At 31.0% G+C, this 20192-nt stretch overlaps 1 protein-coding gene across 11 annotated transcripts in view; it reads left to right on the top strand.

Moving 5' to 3' along the window:
* Positions 1-18250, top strand: part of LOC143229393 (phosphatidylinositol 3,4,5-trisphosphate 3-phosphatase and dual-specificity protein phosphatase PTEN-like) — an 86551-nt gene extending 68301 nt beyond the window's left edge. For 5 of the 11 annotated variants that reach the window (XM_076461664.1, XM_076461661.1, XM_076461663.1 and 2 more), the window contains one exon: positions 2971-6143. In XM_076461664.1, coding sequence (XP_076317779.1) covers positions 2971-3186 — 216 coding nt within the window. In that variant the 3' untranslated portion in view covers positions 3187-6143. Of the gene's footprint in view, positions 1-2970; positions 6144-10414; positions 10500-13383 lie in introns of those variants that run through there. The other 6 variants (XR_013015848.1, XM_076461668.1, XR_013015846.1 and 3 more) reach the window with 5 other exon arrangements.
* Positions 18251-20192: the final 1942 nt, after the last annotated feature.

Here is a 20192-nt window from a genome sequence, read left to right on the forward strand (position 1 = left end):
CATCCATATCTTCTTGGGTTGTACCATCACTGTTTGCTCTCTGTACCTTTCTCCTGGAAAAAAAATTATCATCCCTGAGACCTTGATGCTCTCATTGAGCAGCTGCCAACCCCCTTTTTGATTTTGTGGGATCTTAATGGGCATAATCCCTTCTGGGGTGGTTCTGGTATTGATGTGGAGGATCGTGCTATAGAGCATATCCTCCTGAATCACAACCTGTCTCTCAGTACTGGCTCTTACACTTATTTTCATGCACTCAGTCAGTCATTTATTGCTATAGATATTTCTATCTACCTCCATTCGCTTTTCACTTGTTTTTCTTGGGAGGTTGACATCAATCCATGAGGTACTGGTAATTTTCCTATCATATTAAGAGAGATTGGCTGTGGTCAGTGCTACCTGACTTGTGTGCCTCAGTGGAAGTTGGACCAGGCCAACTGGCCCTCTTTCACTGTTGTCTTGGAACTTGATCCTGCCATCTTATGTTAATCATCAATAGATGATTGTGTAGCAGCAGTAACTAACTGTACTGTCCAAGCAGCTGCTCGGTGCATCCCCAAAACCTTGACATCTTTCCCATGGCATCCCTGCCCTTGGTGGAATTTTGCTTGTTCTATCACATGAAAAGCTCAAAAACTTGCTTGGGATAAATTTTGCAGATATCTCACACTTACAAACTGTATTGCATTTCGGCAAGCCTGTGCACAGGCTCGGTGAGTTAGACATCAAAGCCAGAAGGAATCTGGGATTAAATATACCTCCAGCATTTCTTCACCCACCAGTTCCAAATCATGTAGGACAAGATTCGGAAGGTGAGTGGACGATATACTTCTGTCCCCCTCTCTATTGAATATCTGCTTCTTTCCTTTTCTACTGATCATCCCTATGACTACAATTGCCCTCTTATAGTGGTGGAACTCAAACTTGCACTTCATTGGTCTGGCAATACATCAGTTGGATCTGATGATGTACATTATGAGATGCCACACCATTTTTGTCCTGTCTCTCTTACTATTCTCTTGGCTGTCTTTAACTGGATATAACAGGAGAATGTCTTTCTTGATGCTTGGTGCCAAGCTATCATTCTCCCTATTCTTAAACCTAGGATAGGATCCAAAGATTCCTTCGAATTCCCATCCCATTGCTTTGACGAGTTGTCTCAGTAAGACCTTAGAGAGGATGATTAATGCTCGTCTTGTTTGGTTCCTTGAATCAAACAACCTTCTCTCACCCACTCAGTGTGGGTTCTGAAGACAACGCTTCATGATAAACCACTTAATTTGCCTTGAAACATCAGTTAGAGAAACCTTTTTGAAGTGTCAGTGTCTTGTTCCTTTTTTTTTTATTTAGAGAAAGCTTATGATACAACATGAAGATATGGCATCTTGCAAGACCTTCACTCATATGGATTGCATGGTAATTTGCCACTTTTTTATAGAGCATTTTTTAATGCACTGCCGATGCCAGGTCCATGTGGGCTCAACACTTTCCCATTTTTCCCACAGGAACTTGGAGTCCCTCAGGGCTGTGTTCTGAGTCTCACACTTTTCATTATAAAGATTAATGCCATCAGTATGCAACTATCCCCTACAGTTGCAAATGGTCTTTTCGTTGATCACTTTCATATCTCATGCCAGTCATCAAATATGCAATTTATTGAGCAGCAGCTACAAACTGCAATCAGTCATATACTTAAGTGGACCACAGCAAATGGTTTCCAACTTTTTCTCCATAAAACTGTTTGTGTACATTTCTGCCACCAACGGGGTATTTGTTTAGATCCGAAACTTAGTATTGATGATGTTGTACTTCCTGTTGTTCCTGAGGCAAAGTTCTTGGGTCTTATATTTGACTGTAAAGTAAACTTTATTTCTCATATCATGCAACTTCATGTAAAATGTGTAAGAGCACTGAGCATCCTCTGTGTCCTTTCCTCCACCTCTTTGGGAGTGGATACATACTCCATGCTTAAAATTTATCAAGCCCTTATCCGATCGAAACTTGACTATGGGTCTCTGGTTTATGGTTGTACCAGAACCTCAGCATTGAAAATGCTGGATCCTATCTACCATCAGGGGCTTCGGCTTTGCACTGGGGCCTTTTGTACTTTTCCAGTCCAAAGTTTGTATGTGGAGTCCCATGAATCCCCTCTGTATACTTGCCATTTGCAACTGTCTCTTAAGTATGCTTCCAAACTTTGCTCTTTACCACAGCATCCTACTTGTGGTTGTGTTTTCCATCCTCAGTGAGCCACATTTTTCTATAATAGAAAATCTGCCCTTGTTCCTTTTTAGTCTTTGTATTTGGGCACAATCAGAAAACTTGGACATATCTTTGAATAGCATAGCAGTATCAACAATTTGGCCTCTTCCACCATGGCTAATTACTATCCCCAACTGTGACGTATCTTTGAGTCATCTAAGGAAGGCTGTTACTCCCAATTGGAAACATCGCTCTTTATTTGCTGAACATCTTTCAAACGATCCATCCATTCCCATATATACAGATGGTTCAAAATCAGGTGACTCTGTAGGTTCTACCATGGTTTGTTACAGTTCAGTTGTAGCACACAGAATCCCCTCTACAGTTTGTGTTCACTGCCAAATTGTATGCCATTTCTCTTGCCTGCCCTGAATAATATTGAAACTATACAATAAACGAATTACATGATCTATACTGATTCACTAAGCTGTTTATTGGCCCCAACATTCCATATTAGTTATCATCCTATTCTTATCAATATCCAAAACAAACTGGCCCATCTCTCTGTATCATCTATCTCTGTCCAGAACTTGAAGAACTTGCAAAATGTATTCTCATATAGAAAGAAAAAAAGAATCTATGATTTATTTTACAAACAAAATTACAGCCATATTTACAGTGAAACTTATCAACAGAACAGGAATCTAAAACAAAGGTTAATAACATGTTTAGAGGAAGGTTTCTTTGGCATTTTTTTTCCCTCCCTAGGTACAACTATACTTCAGCAAAGTAAATGAAGATATGAATAAGTCACCTTTTCTAGAGCACAGGGAACTCTCTCCAAGTCATAGTTTTTGTGATAGTTCTAGTTTTCATGGTGATGACTACAGTGATGTAGAAGACACAGAAACAGAAACTGAAGATGAAGATGATGAATGGGAAGGTTGTGAGGCAACACCTTTAGTAACTTCCTCTTTCCATTAAATTGATAATTTGTATTATTCAATTGTTTTTATGTACCAAGATGAAAGCACAGTGGCATCATTTTTTTTTTTTTTCCTTCAGTGTTTTTGGTTTGTAGTAATTACGGTTGCATCTTTCATTACATAGTACTTTTAATAGACATAGTTTCATGTAAGTAGTTTATCAATAACTTAAAATGTGCAATAAGTAAAAGAATTATGTGCAAATAAACTCTAGTAAAATTCAAGTGTGATATTTACTTGAGCCTTTACAAAGTTGTCAGTTCTAAAGAAATTTTATGACTATATTTGAAGTTACTCATTAAATCAGTGTACATAAATTTAATTACAAAGCTTATGTAAAGACAGTTTTAACAGATGCTTAGTACCACTGAGTTACAAGCGTGTCTTAGAATCTCTTCACTGGTATTCATGCTACATTAGGTATGACATAGATAACCTGACTTGTAATAAACATCTTTTGGATGGTAATGTTTTAATTTAGATTTAAGTGAAACTTCTAGAATTTTAGTCAGTTGTTTTTCTTTGTGTTTCAGTAAGGTGTAAAAGTCAATAGCATAAGTGATAAGAGTATGAAATTTTTTTTACATCAGGTTAGAATAACAGCTTCAGAATTAGAATGTTTAATGACAGATTTGGAAATACTGATCACAAATAATTCAGAATTATTATCATTGTGAGAAATGATGAGAAAAGTGTAATTAATGTATGATGGATGTCTACTATAATATTAGATTCATAACATATGTATATATAGCTGTTATTTGTGTCATATTCCTTTCTTAAGAAAATACTTTTAACACAGATATCATCTTGTTTATATGGTAAAAAGAAGCTTGCAATTGTAAGCCTTCTGGTCAGAAGACATTTTGTACCTGGTGTGGACATGAGATGTTCACTGTTTTATTATAAAGTAGAATTACCAGTTCATACAATAAATCTGGAACTCATAAGACAGAAAGTCACAGGAAGAAGTAAACGCACATGTACACAAGTTTAAGTGTTTTGTCTGTTGTTCTTTTCAACTTTTAATAGTGACAGCCATCAGATAATCAATTCAGTTTAAATTTTTACCATGCTTGAAAATATACTCAACATATAAATAAACCTTAATGTTTCATGGCTGGTAAACGTCTGTTTAAGAGATAGTATCAGCGTATTTAATGAAAAAAGTTTTCAGCTTTTATGAGGTACTACTAAATATGTTGTAGGCAAGAGCCTACATATTATATATTTATAATAGTTTTGTTTTGTGAAAAACTGGTATGGCTAATAATTTTTAGAACTTTTATAAGCAAAACTTTGATATTTTGTAATATAATGTATATGTTTCATGTTTTTTTAGCATTAAGCTGTGTACAGTTGTATAGTGATATTTCTGAAGTACTACATTGCTTGAAAGTACAGTTGTCAGATTGAAGGATTTCTAAAGATATGTATGTTTTGTAAGTTAGAAGTAGAGTCATTAAAATTATTCGTACAGTCTTGCAAGTTAAATTTATGTATGGGATTCAAAATCAGATTTTTATTAGAAAAAATTTATTTCTTTGATACCAAAACATTTCACTACTTATGTAATAACATACATTTTTCCAATATTTTTTGTATTTTTAATATTTTCTAGATAACTTTGAGAAATTTATGAATATAATTATGAATTAAGATTTCTTTTTTTTAAATAGTTAAATGGTTTATTTATATCTTAGTGTTAATCTTTACTTAAAAGATAAAAAAAAAAAGAGTAAAATTGATACCCAATTTTCAAGCTCTTGTAAGTTGTATACCTCACTCAATAAATGAAAGAAAGACTACCTTTATTGCCTTGTTAGTTAGCTACTAGTCACTCTAATGTCAATTGGAATCTTGACTTGTATTGAACTTGTTTGATAACAGTTAATTTTAGAACTTCTTAGAGTTTACTTTTAATTTATAGATTTGCTCTTTTCTTGAGAATAGAGGCAGCTACAGTTGGTATGAAAGTAAACATTTGGGCATGAGTGGTTCATATTATGTATTAGATTATTTACAGTATTAGTGACAGTGCATCTTTTGACAGTACAAAAAATAAAACTTGTACAGTACTGCATATAGTGACATAAGTATGACTGAAAAACAAACCAGGTCATAACTTGTTATAAATGCTGAATCACACAATAGTAAATATATTTTTCTTATGTGAGACTAGGAGTGTTACTTGTACATATACCTCTAACTGTGTAAGGTAAACATAAGTTGGTTTGTAATTTCTTTGTGTTAAACAGTATTTGTAATATTGATATTAAATATGAACCAAGTACAGTTATTGCTAGCTTTCTATATATTTGAAAAACTTTTGGATGTATACAGTGTAACTGAAATCTGTAGCTTCTGAATGGAGTAGGCTGAGTGCATTAGTTGTCTGCCTGAATGTCTTAAGAGGAATTGGTTTAATATTTAATTATAGCTTGGGGAGGGGAATTGTAAAACTTGTACATGTTTGGAGATATGTGAATAGTTTCACTTTATGGTAAAGAATAGCTTCATTTAGGTATTTGACATTTGTTTGTCAGTGTTTGTATTTCACATATTTTAAAATGTTCCTTGAGTTCTATGTAATTTGAGCACAATCGTATTCTTTCATTTTTTAAGTTGTGAGCATTTCAGTTCTGGAACTTCAACAGTTGATATTTCAAGGTCTTTTATGGCAGCTTAAGTTTAAATAAAATTTAAATTATACTATTATGCTCTGTTTTCATATCTAAAAAAAAACTGATTTTTTATTTATATTTTTCATAGCAAACAGGGTCATATAGAAGTTTTGTAAAGTTTCTTATTGTTTTAGTCAGTATTTCTAGATCTGGCAATATCTGGACAATTAGTTTGAATAAAGTTGATGTTTATTTCAGGTTCTTGTGTTTTTAGCTTTTCTGTATAAAATTTCAAAGTAATTAGTAAGGAATAAACTTTATGACTTTCTACCTAGGTGAATTGTTTTGGTCTCATGAGGCTGCTACATTGTGAAAATCGTTATTTATTTAATCATAACAGATGGGAGAAATTTTTGCAATATACATAATTGTGTGCATGAGTGAACTTTCATCAATTTCAAAAATGTCTTAAGATGTGAATCTTTACAGAAACAAAGACTGGCAAAATTAATAACCTATACTCAATACTCTAATTATTATTCAAATAATATCTTTTAACATACATAAAGAAAACAGAATTCTTTAACATCAGTTTAGGTATCTGAAATACAAAGAAATGAAAACAGCAATCTTTACATTTTGTCTAGAGGACGTCAGTTGTATGCAAAGAAATAAGTGTGGTTTTTTGCAAGCAATATAATTACAAAAATTGTCAGTGAAATCAATTATTATAAGATAATTTTGTGATACTTTTTAAATATTTTGACTTCCTACAGTATTATTTTTTAAAAGAAAGGAATCTTGTACTGAAAAAAGTAAATATTTAGAACACATAGATTGATATATGTGTTCTAAATATCAGAATAGTACAAATTGAGAAGGGGGTGAAATATAGCAGTCGAAGGTAAAGAGTTACATGAACATAATAAAGCTAGAATGATATTGTTCTGTGAATATATTGTTAGAGGTGAATTTAGGTTATTTAAAAAAGTGTTTGGGTTTGAGTGATACCTTGTAGATAGTGTACGTGACTGTGGATCTGAGATCCTGTGATTTGAAGAAATGAGTGATTAGTAAAATTTTCTAATCGTTTAATGAGTAATCTCATCTGATTACCTTTGGTTAAATTAGTATTCTCACACAAGTCTGGGTTAGTTGGAATAATAATAATAAAAAATAGTAACTGAAAACACTAATATCAGTTGATTATTTTCATTGGTCATAACAAAAACTGATGAAACTGAACAACCTTGTATTAATCAAAAATAATACATTGGAAATTTTTTATGGTAATATCATGTGTACATAGTATGCTTGTAATGATTGGTTAATTAAGTTAATTGGTCAGCACTAATAAGTTGGGTCCCATTATTTACAAAACAAAATGTATAATTGTACTCCATACTTTGGAACCATAGGGGTGTTAGTGATGATCATATCTTGCTGTTCAGTTCACTGGTGAGAGAGCAGAAAATTTACAGACTTGTGATGCTAAACTATGGGGTCAATTCTACATGTTGGGCACAGCATATAGGTAGGTCAGTGTGGGTTTGCTCTGAAATAAATTTCCTTTTGAAATACTTAGTCCCAGGGCCACTATCTCCTGTAATGTGTTATAATACCATGCTAACAACTGCATTATGTAATAAAACTGAACTTATTGCATTTTACTGTAGTAATTGCAAATAAAAAAAGTTATTTGGAGAAACAGAAAGGTGAAATAGAAGAAAAATCACTTGAGAAATAAGTCTTGGGTAGTTACATTGTTGAGAGAGAGATTACTTTGTTTTGACAAATGTAAAATTATGCTTTAGGCTGTTTGAAAAATTGTTAAAAAAATAAAAGAAGTAGTGGATTGTTTACATGTAATATTCATCAGGCAATTTTTCTTTTAGTACATTGAGAGTTAATTGCAATTTGTTGTTAGGTGAATCCAACTACTCAATGTAACTGAGCCATGACAGAAGAGGACAGCTGGGGTCTCCTCTTTGCTACCTCTGAGACCCATACAATTATATGTACATTGTTTGTACTTAAAATGGCTAGTGCATACGTCAAAGTCTCCTTAACTTGGATTTATCAGATACTTTGTGTTATAAAGTATTGTATAAAGTTGTTTTTCTCTTTAAAACTTGTTCAAACACTCAAAACTGTGGATTTTGTATTATAGTAAACTATAATAGATTCACACATTTTTGTTAGAAGTTATACTATGTATAGTTAAGGCATTCAAATAGACATAACCTAAGTGTAATTGCCAGTAGTCAAACATGATAAAATGATTTTTGAATGTGTATATGATATTGAAATAATTATCTCCTGATGAAACTTAAATATCTGCTATTTTGTTTCTGTTGACCTTATGCCAGTTCTTTATGCATCACCTCCCAGTGGTACAGTGATACATCTGTAGACTCACACCACTAGAATCGAGGTTTCTGTACCTGTTGTGGGCAGAGCACAGATAGCCCATTGTGTATCTTTGTACTTAACTCCAAACAAACCTTCATGCATCACTAACAAACTAATATGGAGATAAAGTAAAATAAAAGATTAACATTAAAATACATATATATTTGTGTGGGTGTGGGTGTGTCTATATATATATAGATATATATATAAAACTAAAATGCTATTTTAGTAACTTTTAAGAAGTATTCCTTCAACGGTAGTAAATTGTCTGATGATTTGACCTATTGCATTAGTTCTTTTGTGAACCTTTGTAAAACATTGTTCTTGTCCAATAATTAATAGGGTTGAGAATCTGTAGAATTCAGTACTTATGTTGTCAGCAGAAGAATAATCGGTAGCACATGGAAATGCTGAAACAAGAAGTACAGCTACTTTTATATTACTCTGAACAAGTGATTTAAAGTTTTTTCGGCTTTGTAGGGTAGCCCTTGTAATTAATGAAAGCTTTAGGATTTTTGTTGTTAACCAGTGTAAAGGGTGTTCCAAAAGTCCACTGCCATAGACTGAATATGTTTACACTTTTAAAGAATATGCTCAAAATAGGTGCCTTGAAAAGATAGTACTGAAGGTATTTCATCAATATAAACATCACATTTTCATGAATGGCAAGTGCCATTATTTTAAAAATATTGCAAAGAAATGAAATGATAGGTATTAATTTCTTCTGTAACTGGCAAACAAGGTTTGGAACACCCTCCAGAATGTAACAATCTCACCAAGTCATGCTGATGTAATAAGTGTTCAGCCAAATGATACTTGTTGTTGTAGATTTGTAGTGCTATTTGGGTTTAGCTTTGTTACATAATATGAAAATAATGACTATACTAACACTATTAAACTATTATTCTTTATATCATAAACACTTTCTGTTGATTTTATAACTACACTATTGGACTCTCTCATTAAAAATCAAAAGACTTGTATTGAGTAACAGCTGAAAGACTGGCTGAGAAAAGAAACTGAATTAATGCTTTCTTGCCTCAAGGCTACATATATGTATATATAAATATAAATATTTATATACTGCAAGTGTTATAATTGTTTATGCCATGTGAAGTTCTTAATTATCTTTGTATTTGAACTATCCACATAATCTTTAGTTGGTTTTTTAGAAGTTTTAAAATACTTGAACAGCTTCTGAATCTACATACTGTAATTGAATGTAGCTTCTGGTTGTCTCGTCTTATTCAGTATCTCGTTAAAAAGTCAGTCAGATTTTAAATTTTGTCGTATTAATTAGTTAAACAAACCTTCATGCATCTGTAAGAAATTTGTATGGAGATGAAAGTAAAATAAAAGATAAACATTAAAATAATGTAAGTATATATAAAGCTTTGTTCTTGTAACTTTTAAGAAGTATTCTGTCAATGGTAGTAAATTGTTTGATGATTTGACATAGTACCTTAGTTCCTTTGTGAACCCTCTGATTGGATAAAATATTGTTCTCTGTAGAATTCAGTATTCATGCTGTCAGCAAAAGAATAATCAGTAGCACATGGAAACTGGATAGTGTGTTACAATCTAATTTAAAGGTCTAACTGTGACTAAGCTGAGGCACTATTCCTTGTGTTACAGCCTATTTTAAAGCACTAATTGTGACTAATTTGAAAACATAATTTTAGGTTTGTTTATAATATTCTTTTTTTTCATTGTAGGACGTGTTTTGCAGTATCAAATCACTGTGAACACTTTTTATGTAGAATTGTGTGCTTTGCAATGTTTTGTTAAAAGGTTTAAATTAGCAAACTGAAAAGTTTTAAGAATGGTATTTCTGTAGTATAGTTTGTAAATGTCTTGACATTTTTGTGTTTATACAGTTTATCAAACAAAGCTTCTTGTTATGTCTTTATTTATCCAGATTTTCTAAGGGGTATTATTGAATGTAAAGAGAATTAGTTATTAATTTTTTTATAAAAAAGTAGCCTACAAAGTAATACTTTAGAGCTGTAGGTTTGTCTTTAATGCAATTTGTAAAAAAAATATTGTGGTGATTGTGTAGTGAGAGGCATCATACTGTGTATTACATTCCCTTTTAAAACATTGTCTAATTAGAGGCACTAGAAGTGGTGTTACGTTGTACTTTAAATCTGTGATTTTGTCTAATGAGAGACACCATGCTTTCTGTTACAGTCTATTTTAAACCACTGACTATAAGTCACTAACTGTGACTAATGTGAAGCAGTATTGGGTTACAGTTCAATTTAAAGCACTAACTGTGAGTAATTTGAGTCACTATTCCTTCTGTTACAGCCTTTTTTAAAGTGCTAACTGTGACTAATGAGATTATATATTATGTTTTACTTTAAAACTGTCTAATGCATCACCCACTGTTTATTACACTTTAGAATATGAATAATTTGAGATTAGAACAGAATAAAGTAATCAGTGATGTCGAGAAACCCACTTGTTGAGAAATTTATATGCAAAAACGGCTCGTTTGGGTTGAGAAAATATTTTACATAGAAGAGTGAACAACGTTTCAACCTTCTATGTAAAATATTTTCTCAACCCAAACGAGCCGTTTTTGCATATAAAGAATAAAGTAATGTATAGAGTTTATATGTAAAACATGTAATAATTCAAATGCATGTCTATTTATGTTGCTTTATACATATATTTATTCTTAGTTTCCATCAGGATACCACCAATTAGCATATTTAATGTTTTTTGTGTTTTTAATAAACATACCTTAAAATGTGTTTGTACTGTTGAATATCATCCAGTATTACGTATTTAGCCTTAGTTTCTTTTTTAATGTCGCACATGTATAACTACTGAGTGGTTAAAAAAAGCTTCAGGAAAGGAGTAACTGTTGTGAATACTGAGCTATATATATAAAATATTTTTCAATTTGTAGTTATATTAATTTTGAAATCATCAAAGTAAGAATTTATAAGGTAGTTTATTACTTTTAAGATAATTTTGACAAGTGTTTTGATATTAAACTATCTGCATTGTAGGAAAAAGTATATTATTTTATGAAGGCTGAAGACTCTTGTAAATAGGAATACATTAAACCTGAACATTGAGTTAAACATGCATTATTAAACATTCCATTTCAAAGAAGTAAAATTCATAAACTAAAAAAGTTGATTAAGTTTGACAGTCTATATGCATTGTGTTTAAGCAGTTATACTGATTTAAAAGAAGAAAACTATTATCTGTTATGAGTTGTATGTGCATTAGTTGTTAATATATTTTTGGGGCAAGGTTAACAGTTGTTTAAAGTAGATGTTTCTTACAGATATGTAATACACTGTTATAAGCATTTAAAAATTTTCTTGTGGAAATTTCTGATTTAGTTAAATGATAATATTAAGAACACAGCTTATTTTTTCATGATGCTAAGAGTAAATATTTGACTCAGAAGACCAAATCTGTTCTCCAGTTTCATTTAAAATTTTCTCATGAAAAGAATAAAAATAAAATTTCTCTGTGAGAGGAGGAATTTATTTTTCCTTTGTGCCAAAATTTTCCTCCAATTTAGTAAAATTTCATCTTTAAACGATACAATGCTAAATGATTTATTATAATTCCAAAGTATTTCGTTTTTCAATTTTTTGTTTTTCTGGGTTTAATTTTCTTCATCTCTTTGTTTATTGCTTGTGGTAATTGCAAAATAACTTGTCATTCTTGAGTTAAATTATCATTTTGTTGTTACTGCAGTATTCCAGTATTAATCATTGTACATTTTCAAGTAGCATGAGAGAATGGTCATGATAGAAATTTTTGTCAGAAATGTTTTATAGATGAGGAAGTTTGACAGTTTTTAACTTCTTTATATTGGATTATTATACAGCTATGGAGATTGTGAAAATTGAGGTTTTACTGAAGCATTAATTAGTTTTACATGATTTAATTCCTCCTGTTATATATTAATAAATGTACACTAGTCACTTAGAGGAATTTTGAAATAGATGGTGGGCCTGGCATGGCCTAGCTCGTTAAGGCGTGCGCTTCGAAATCTGAGGGTCGCGGGTTCGTGCCCAAGTTGCGCCAAACATGCTCGCCCTCCCAGCCGTGGGGGTGTTATAATGTGATGGTCAATCCCACTATTCGTTGGTAAAAGAGTAGCCCAAGAGTTGGCGGTGGGTGGTGATGACTAGCTGCCTTCCCTCTAGTCTTACACTGCTAAATTAGGGACGGCTAGCACAGATAGCCCTCGAGTAGCTTTGTGCGAAATTCCAAACAACAACAAATAGATGGTATGAAAATTGGCTATAAGTTCACCTGCATAAAATAGTTCTGCTAAAATTTTTTTATGAAAACCGTGACTTGTGTTTAAGAAACTAGTGATTATTATGCAAGAATTTTTTAACATAAAAATTTGATGCATGTTTACATTTATTTGAATTTGAGTAGTTAAAGTTACATGGAAATAGCCCAAATTCTGTAAAACTGGGATATGCTAGTGTGACTTTTGTTTTTTAACCTTGTTAATTGGTTTACATTATCTTGGGTTAATTCTAGGCATGAGGTATTTCTATAAGAAAACTGGTTTAGGTACTTTAGCTAAAGGTATAGGGAGTGCAAGCGTGCCAAACTTTCATACTATGAACATGGATAGCTAAATTTGTGAAGAATTTGGATAAAAATTACATAGTCAAGTAACATTCCTTATTAGGTTAAAGAAATGGGTGGAATTAAAAGGATAGTTTGTCGTAGCATTTGTTAATACAATTAAAGAAATGTTTTGCATCTATTTATGGATGTAATACTTATTTTACTATTATCTGTAAAATTTTAATTCAGAATGAAACCAGACTTAGAATATTACTTTAAGGGTAATTTGCTTTGTTTGGTAGACCTAATTAGTCTATGTACACATATAATGTGGTTGATGCTGGCGTGCTCTTTTGTATTGCCATAGAAAGGTGTTTATAATTATTTTACCTGCATTATAATTTTTCTTTAGAAACTGGATTTATGCTTTAAGGATTGTCTATCAATTTATATATCTCGTATACTAATATAAACACTTTTGTCTTAGCTGTAAAGATTGTTGTAATTAAACATTCTTGTTGTTGGAAAATTAGATTTCTCTTGTGATTTAAAAGCTCCATTAAGTTGCTTTTACTTATTCTTTTCAATACTTACAGGGGAGTCCACCTATTTATGACTGACTGACTTCACTCGGCATCCCACATTAACCTGCTAACCTCCATCTTGGTGTTTTGTAATTTGTGTCTCCTGCCCTGTGAAGCCTGACCACTGGTCTTGTGCTGTTTATTTGTTGTAGTGACTGACCATAAACAAGAGCTTCTTCTCTATTTAGTCCCTGTTTGTGTTGATAAGAAAAAAAGCTGTGAAGTTGAAGTCACCAACCTTCCCAGGGACAGGGTACTTGTACAGTAGCAGGTCTAGAAGATTTCATGACTTCATTAGTGCTCAGTTTTGGTTGAGTATCCCCTTTGTATGGGATCAACTTTTAAATCAACACTACTGAACATCTTGTTAGCCATGTGGTTAAGTAAAATGTAGCTGGTGTACTTATATTTAAAAAAAAAATGTGTACATACATACATACATACATACATATATATATATATATATATATATATATATACACACACACACACACACACACACACACACTGACATATATATTATTCTGTAAATAATGTGTTTAGTGTGTACCTGTTGGATGTTTAGTTTTAGAATGATAAGGCAGTAGTCAAGTTAAAGATATAACATACTTTATTATTGTTGTTGTTGTTTGTATTTTTATCCCCAGATAGGAAGTCATATCTTGGATTTCTAGACATTTATAGAAATATTTCACATACAATTTTTTTCCTTGAAGAGAAAAAACATGATACAGATTTATAGTAAAAATAACAGCATAAGAATGGATGTAGATGCAGACAATAAAGTCAGTAGAATGGGTTATATTATCTTCAAATACAAATGCAGAAAAAGAATGCTTTAAGCAGAAATAGATTATTGAATCAAGTAACTTATTCATAAAGGTATAAGGATATTGTCAGTATGGAAAAGGCCTTATTATAATTCCATTATCTTTGTTGGAGTATTGACAAAATGCTTTTCCAGGTTATGTTCATATGATAGATCTTTGTAATCTATAAATTTGTAAATCTAATGAATTGGATTCCTTTGCATTGTTGTCTTGAATTTGTACTCTGACCTCACTGGATATATTTTATTAACTGGTATTATGTCAAATAGTTGTATAATAGTCTTTTAAGTCATTTGAAACTAGTTTTGAAACAAGAACTGACAAGCACTAATAATTCTTTCAAGTTCCATGCTGGAAAATTATGTGAAAAAAACCAGTAAAGGTTCAACTAGTAGTTTAGTAAAAATGCTGTAAAGTGTTTTTTGTTTGTTTTTAAATTATCATGAACATTTGGGATTATTCCTTGGAACTTGAGCAATCAGGTGTGCACAAAATACCATAGTACAAACTTGTTATGAGAACTAAGTAATGCTGTATGAAGTATGTGTTAAATTTTTTTTTTCAAATAAATTTCTGTTGTCACATTTCACATATTAAGTCTTTAATTAGATTAGTCTTTATTTACTCTTAAGTAGGTGTCTAGCATATTTCTATTGTTTTGAGACAATAAAATGCACTGTATTACATATGATATTAAATACAGGTTATGAGGATAAAAAAATAACTATTTTATTGTACAGAAATATTTTACTAAGAAGTACAGTTAAGTGGTGTAGGAACGTAATTTGCATAAATTCATATCCTGCTTTAGATGTATCTCAGTGATATGAAAAAATGTGTCCCCAGCAAAAAGGGCAGATATGTATGACTGACACTGTTGCTCTGTTGTTTAGATAGTAAACTTGAAGTACAAAACTTGTAGTTATTAGAAAAATTGCTTAAAAGTAAGTCTTTATATTATCATTATTTTTGTAAGAAAATATGAAAACTATAGATTTTATTAAAATGTGCATATAGATGGCATAAACTTTACCTGACTTAGCTATTTCGATGCCCCTTAAGTTTATTAACATCAGAATTTGGTTTCGCCTAACTGTAACTAATAACAAAATAAAATACAAAAGATTGGTAACAAATGTGTGTACATTGAAAATTATCAGAGAGCAAAATTTGGGCTAATAATGCCATTAAAAGACAGTATAATTGTTTCAGGAAAGTGCTAAGGTTCACACATTTTATGAGGTATTGTTAGAACATTTTCTCCCCCCCCCTTATAAAATCTGATTAAATTATATCTGTAGTTTTCTTTTTTTCTTTCTTACTTGCATTGAATTAAGTATATGTGTTGTCATGTAACACATTCATTTCACACATTTCTAAATTTGTTGGCAAGAAATTAAGAATGTACATTTGCACTAGTTTTTTCAACACATTAAATTAATTACAAAATATTATCTTTGGATAATATTTAAAGAAGAAAGCAGTTGACTTGAAACTTCACCACAGGTGAATTGATTTTGAATTAAAAGTTATGTGCTTTTACATCGAGTCTGTGTAGAAAGGTACATTTACAAATATTGAATGAGATGTAGTGAGCATTAGTTAAGTAGCTGTTAGAATTGTATATCATATGATTTATAGTTGGCTGTAGTCATACATAATCATATGTAAAGTATAAATCTCATCTTATTGTAAAAGTAAGAGCACAAGTTTGTTTTTATAAATGTTAATTGTTGTCATTGAAACTGTCATAAATGTTTGAATACCATTTGTAAACAGTGCCAGTTGTATTCAGAAGTCATTTTGTTATAGGCTTTTATCATAAAAATGCTTTAAAAATGTTCAGTAAATTTTTTCTACCTTTAAATAAAACTCAGGTAAAACACCCACTCATTAATGAACTGACATCAGAACATAGAAGTAATGTGATTGAATAGGGGTGCAAAATAAGCTATCATTGTCATAATTATGGTATTATGTCCATTGCTTTCATTCAGCCATTGACCTTCATATTGTAAAGAACAGTCTTGCTAACATAAGATGTTTAAAAAGCAACATGATGTGATTCTAGTGTTGCAAATCTGACATTTGCTACTATCATTGATATCAATTAGTAATGCAGATGATCAAATTTGTTGCTTGATATTAGGAATACTGATGATATTAGTTATCTTGGCATTTAATATAGATATAACATGGATGATGATAATTATTTATGTGGATGGTAAGTGACATTAATGAAGTGAGTACATCCATTATAATAGGAAGTACTAATGCAAAGGTTACAATTCTGACATGGGATGTTGGAACATCAACTGTGATATTAATTCTTAATGGAGTTACATCATGGATACATTGAATGATACTAATTAATAATACAAATGTTAATGAATGATATACTGGTATTCGATATGAGTATATTACTTACAATATTAGTCATTAGTGAAAATGAAATCCTAATGCTTTGTGGTATACTAGATGATGGATGGTGATCATTACTAATGCAGATGTTAAATGTCCTAGTAATGATGTAATTACGTCTTTCATGTTTTAATTAATAATAATACAGTTAAAAAATCCTGGCATTTGGTTTTATTAAATTGTGGGTGAAATTAATTATTAATGTAGATTAACTATTAAAGACCCTGTTAACATGTCACAAATGTAAATTGTAAGTGTATCTAATTATGTAATGTTCAGTTTGTTAAGGTACTCAGTTATGCATTTCATTTTTTTTAAAACTTGAAATATAATGAAAAATATATTAAAGAAACGTGTACTGTTTGATTGTAAAACTTAGTGCAAATGAGTTTATAAGTCATTCATAGTGCTTTATAATATTAAAACCAATATAATTTTGGCTATAAATTATTAATTATTATATTTAAATGCATAAATACAGTGTTACTGAATTTAAAGTGGTAATATGAACTTGAAACTTAGCCAACCTTTTTAATTAAAGTTTAGTTTGAAGACTTCAGTGTATCAGAAGAAAAGAGTTTAGGAAATTTTAATCCAGTGAGGAAAAAATGCAGCTTTTTCAAAACAAAATGCTGTTTATACAATTAATATGTCAATACATAGAAAAATTATCTAAAAATTACAGGTTAACTTTGTTCTTTTTACATTAAACGATGAAACAATAAAATTAATATAAGATTTTATCTGTAAATGGAATTTAAAACTATGAATGTACTGTTTCAAGACATTACATTTGAAATTTTTAATGACTTCAGGGTTGTTGGACACAAAAATGTTATAAGCCTACTCTACTTCAGAAAAAGGTCTGTTGATCAGATGGACGTTTCTTAAATGTGTCGGTAAAACATTGTATTCTAGTAAGTTAAACGTGTAATCTGAAAATATGTCAAAATGTATTTTTTTCTGAAAAGGTTATGGAGAGTAGTAGTTAAAAAATTACTAAATTTGTTTTTTTAAAGAATCTTTTTCGAAACTACGTGGAAGAATATGCTTTAATCCAATAATAACGAGAGCTCTTAAGTATTTTTCGGAGTATCCTGTGCCATTTGGTTCTCAGAAAATTATGTACTAGCAAGAAACGAAATCTTCATCACAACCAGCACCTCCTTTTCTATAAATGTGGTATGTAGCTTGTTATCTGATTAATGAAAATATTATATTTAAATCAGTTTGAAAATAAAACCATTTTCCCTAATGGTAATTATTTTTTCAAGTAGAAAAATCTGTCGCACATCATTAGTTTTGAAGGCTATAATGCTGATGTCACCATTCGGTAGTAGAATGCTAGTTTGTAGACTTGAGGTGATTTCAGCAGTGAAGTATATTTGTTTCATTGTAGCTAACATTAATTATATCATTTGCATGATGCAACACAATAGAATTGTTTTCGAATGTTTTCTCTGCTCGTTATTTTTTTACCAATAGTGAGAGTAGTGTTAAAGTGTTCTTGAAAGAAAACAAACGTTGTAACATTCGTCCAAACATTCCACCTGGTGTAACGTCTTCATTCTACATCCTTTTGAAATTAACTAATGTATTGGAAGAATAAAATATTTTTGTGCCCCTTATGGATTCGCTTAAAATAATTAGCTTGGTTAACATTTTTATATAATTCATTAATGATATATATATATTATACATTCTCAAATTTTCTGGCATTGAAAAAAGAAAAACTGAAGAATATTGAAATAGCATTTGCAAAACTAAGGCGACAAACCAAAGACAGGACACATTTTCATTATCACTAGCTGGGTTCTTAAAAGAATGAAAGATGAATCAATTCTCCCCTTGCACAAAAGCCCCTTATATAAAGGAATCCATAGTTAGTAGAACGTCTCCGGAATGTTTTCTATGATACACGTTCCTTAGTCACAATACCCGTATCATTCAGTATCAATTATCCATGACATGAATGGCGTATTTCGCGAAGGAACTGTAGCAATCAGAACAGGTGATCTTGTTTACTCTCTTTCATGTTCTATATTGATTTTGACATGATATACGCGAGAAATTATTGCAACCAGACATTGTTAAAAGCCACAAATTCTTGACTGGCATTAGGATTCTCAAATTGTGCAATGGACCTGAAGTGAATAAACTTACGTCTCACGGCTTTCAATCAGTAAAACTGATTGACCTTAAATGTAATGTGAATGAGGTAGAGGTAACAGATAACCCATGAACTTCCTCTATAATAAGAATAGGGGCTTGTATACACAGCAACTATTGCTTTATCTGCAGGGTGATGTGAAGAGAAGGCAGCAATATCATTATTTATGTAATTTAAAATATGATGCATGTCGTGAATATGCGTGAAGTAAGCTGATGACAGACTTTTCTTCTTTGTGAACTTTTTTTTTACATATTGTGCGAATGAAATTTTGCGCCATCTATGGTGAAATTCAACACCGTCTTTTATTATCATAGTTTTTTAACCTGTTAGTGTTTGTTTATTACCTCTAAAAATAAGTTTTAAATACTATTTTGTTGAGTAATGGTTGTTGTCTTTTAACATAACCTTGATCACTTTCGTACTTAGTTGACAATACAGGTATTTGTTCAAAGTACATGAAGTGTTGCATAGATTTTGTTTTATCAAGAGTTGTCTTTAGATTATTTTGAAAAAGATCTGGTAATGATTTTCCATTTCCGGTAGATAAGTTTTCGGATTGAAACTAATCTTAGGTTTTTAAAGTTTTAACGTGATGATTTCAGCTTTGGAAATAAATAGTCATCATTAATTGTATCTATAGATATATAAGTTAAGCATAGCATTTTTCTTATCACCACACAGTTTTCTAGTTTAAAAACTATGCTAGTTTTTAACATTTCATAGCGCTAGCGGGTGAAGAAAATACACTTGTACTAAAAACAGTATTCTGTAAGTTGTTTTGCGCCAATTATTAAAGAACATTTTGCCAAGTGACTGTCATATATCAGGTTAGGACTCGTCTCTAGGATTTAAAGAGCTCGGTTGATTTCGAATTACCTCATAATAATGATTATGCAAAGTTCTTTTTTTTGTGAGAGCTCATATTTTGGCTTATTCAAATAGATCTCTTTACATTGAGGTAAAAAGTTAATTGTGAAAATTATTTCCTCGAAAAAAGAAATTATTATTAAAACGTTTAATGGTATACTTAATTGACTATGTTGGTTTATTTAAGATGTTAATTTAATCTTATATGTTTTAACCACTAGATGGTGCCAATAGTTTGAATTGTCAATTATAAACACATTTATAGGTTTGTTTCAAAAGCCAAACGTTTTGCAAATAAAATTAAACTGCACCTTAATAATATCGAGTTTTTTAATTAATTTTAATATTAGCAATAATTCAATTTTTTTCTACCACAGTAAGTTGTCGATACACAAACATGCTTTGTATTTAATGCGTAAATAACATGCAGTTTGAAAGTTTCTCTTATAGCAAATGAGTACAATGATCAAGGAATGTTAAAGGTAGTTTAGGCATCATATGTTATTGCAGTGGTTCACAAACTCTTTATC

The sequence above is a fragment of the Tachypleus tridentatus genome, chromosome 10, assembly GCF_004210375.1.
Source record: "Tachypleus tridentatus isolate NWPU-2018 chromosome 10, ASM421037v1, whole genome shotgun sequence".
Lineage (NCBI taxonomy): Eukaryota > Metazoa > Arthropoda > Merostomata > Xiphosura > Limulidae > Tachypleus > Tachypleus tridentatus.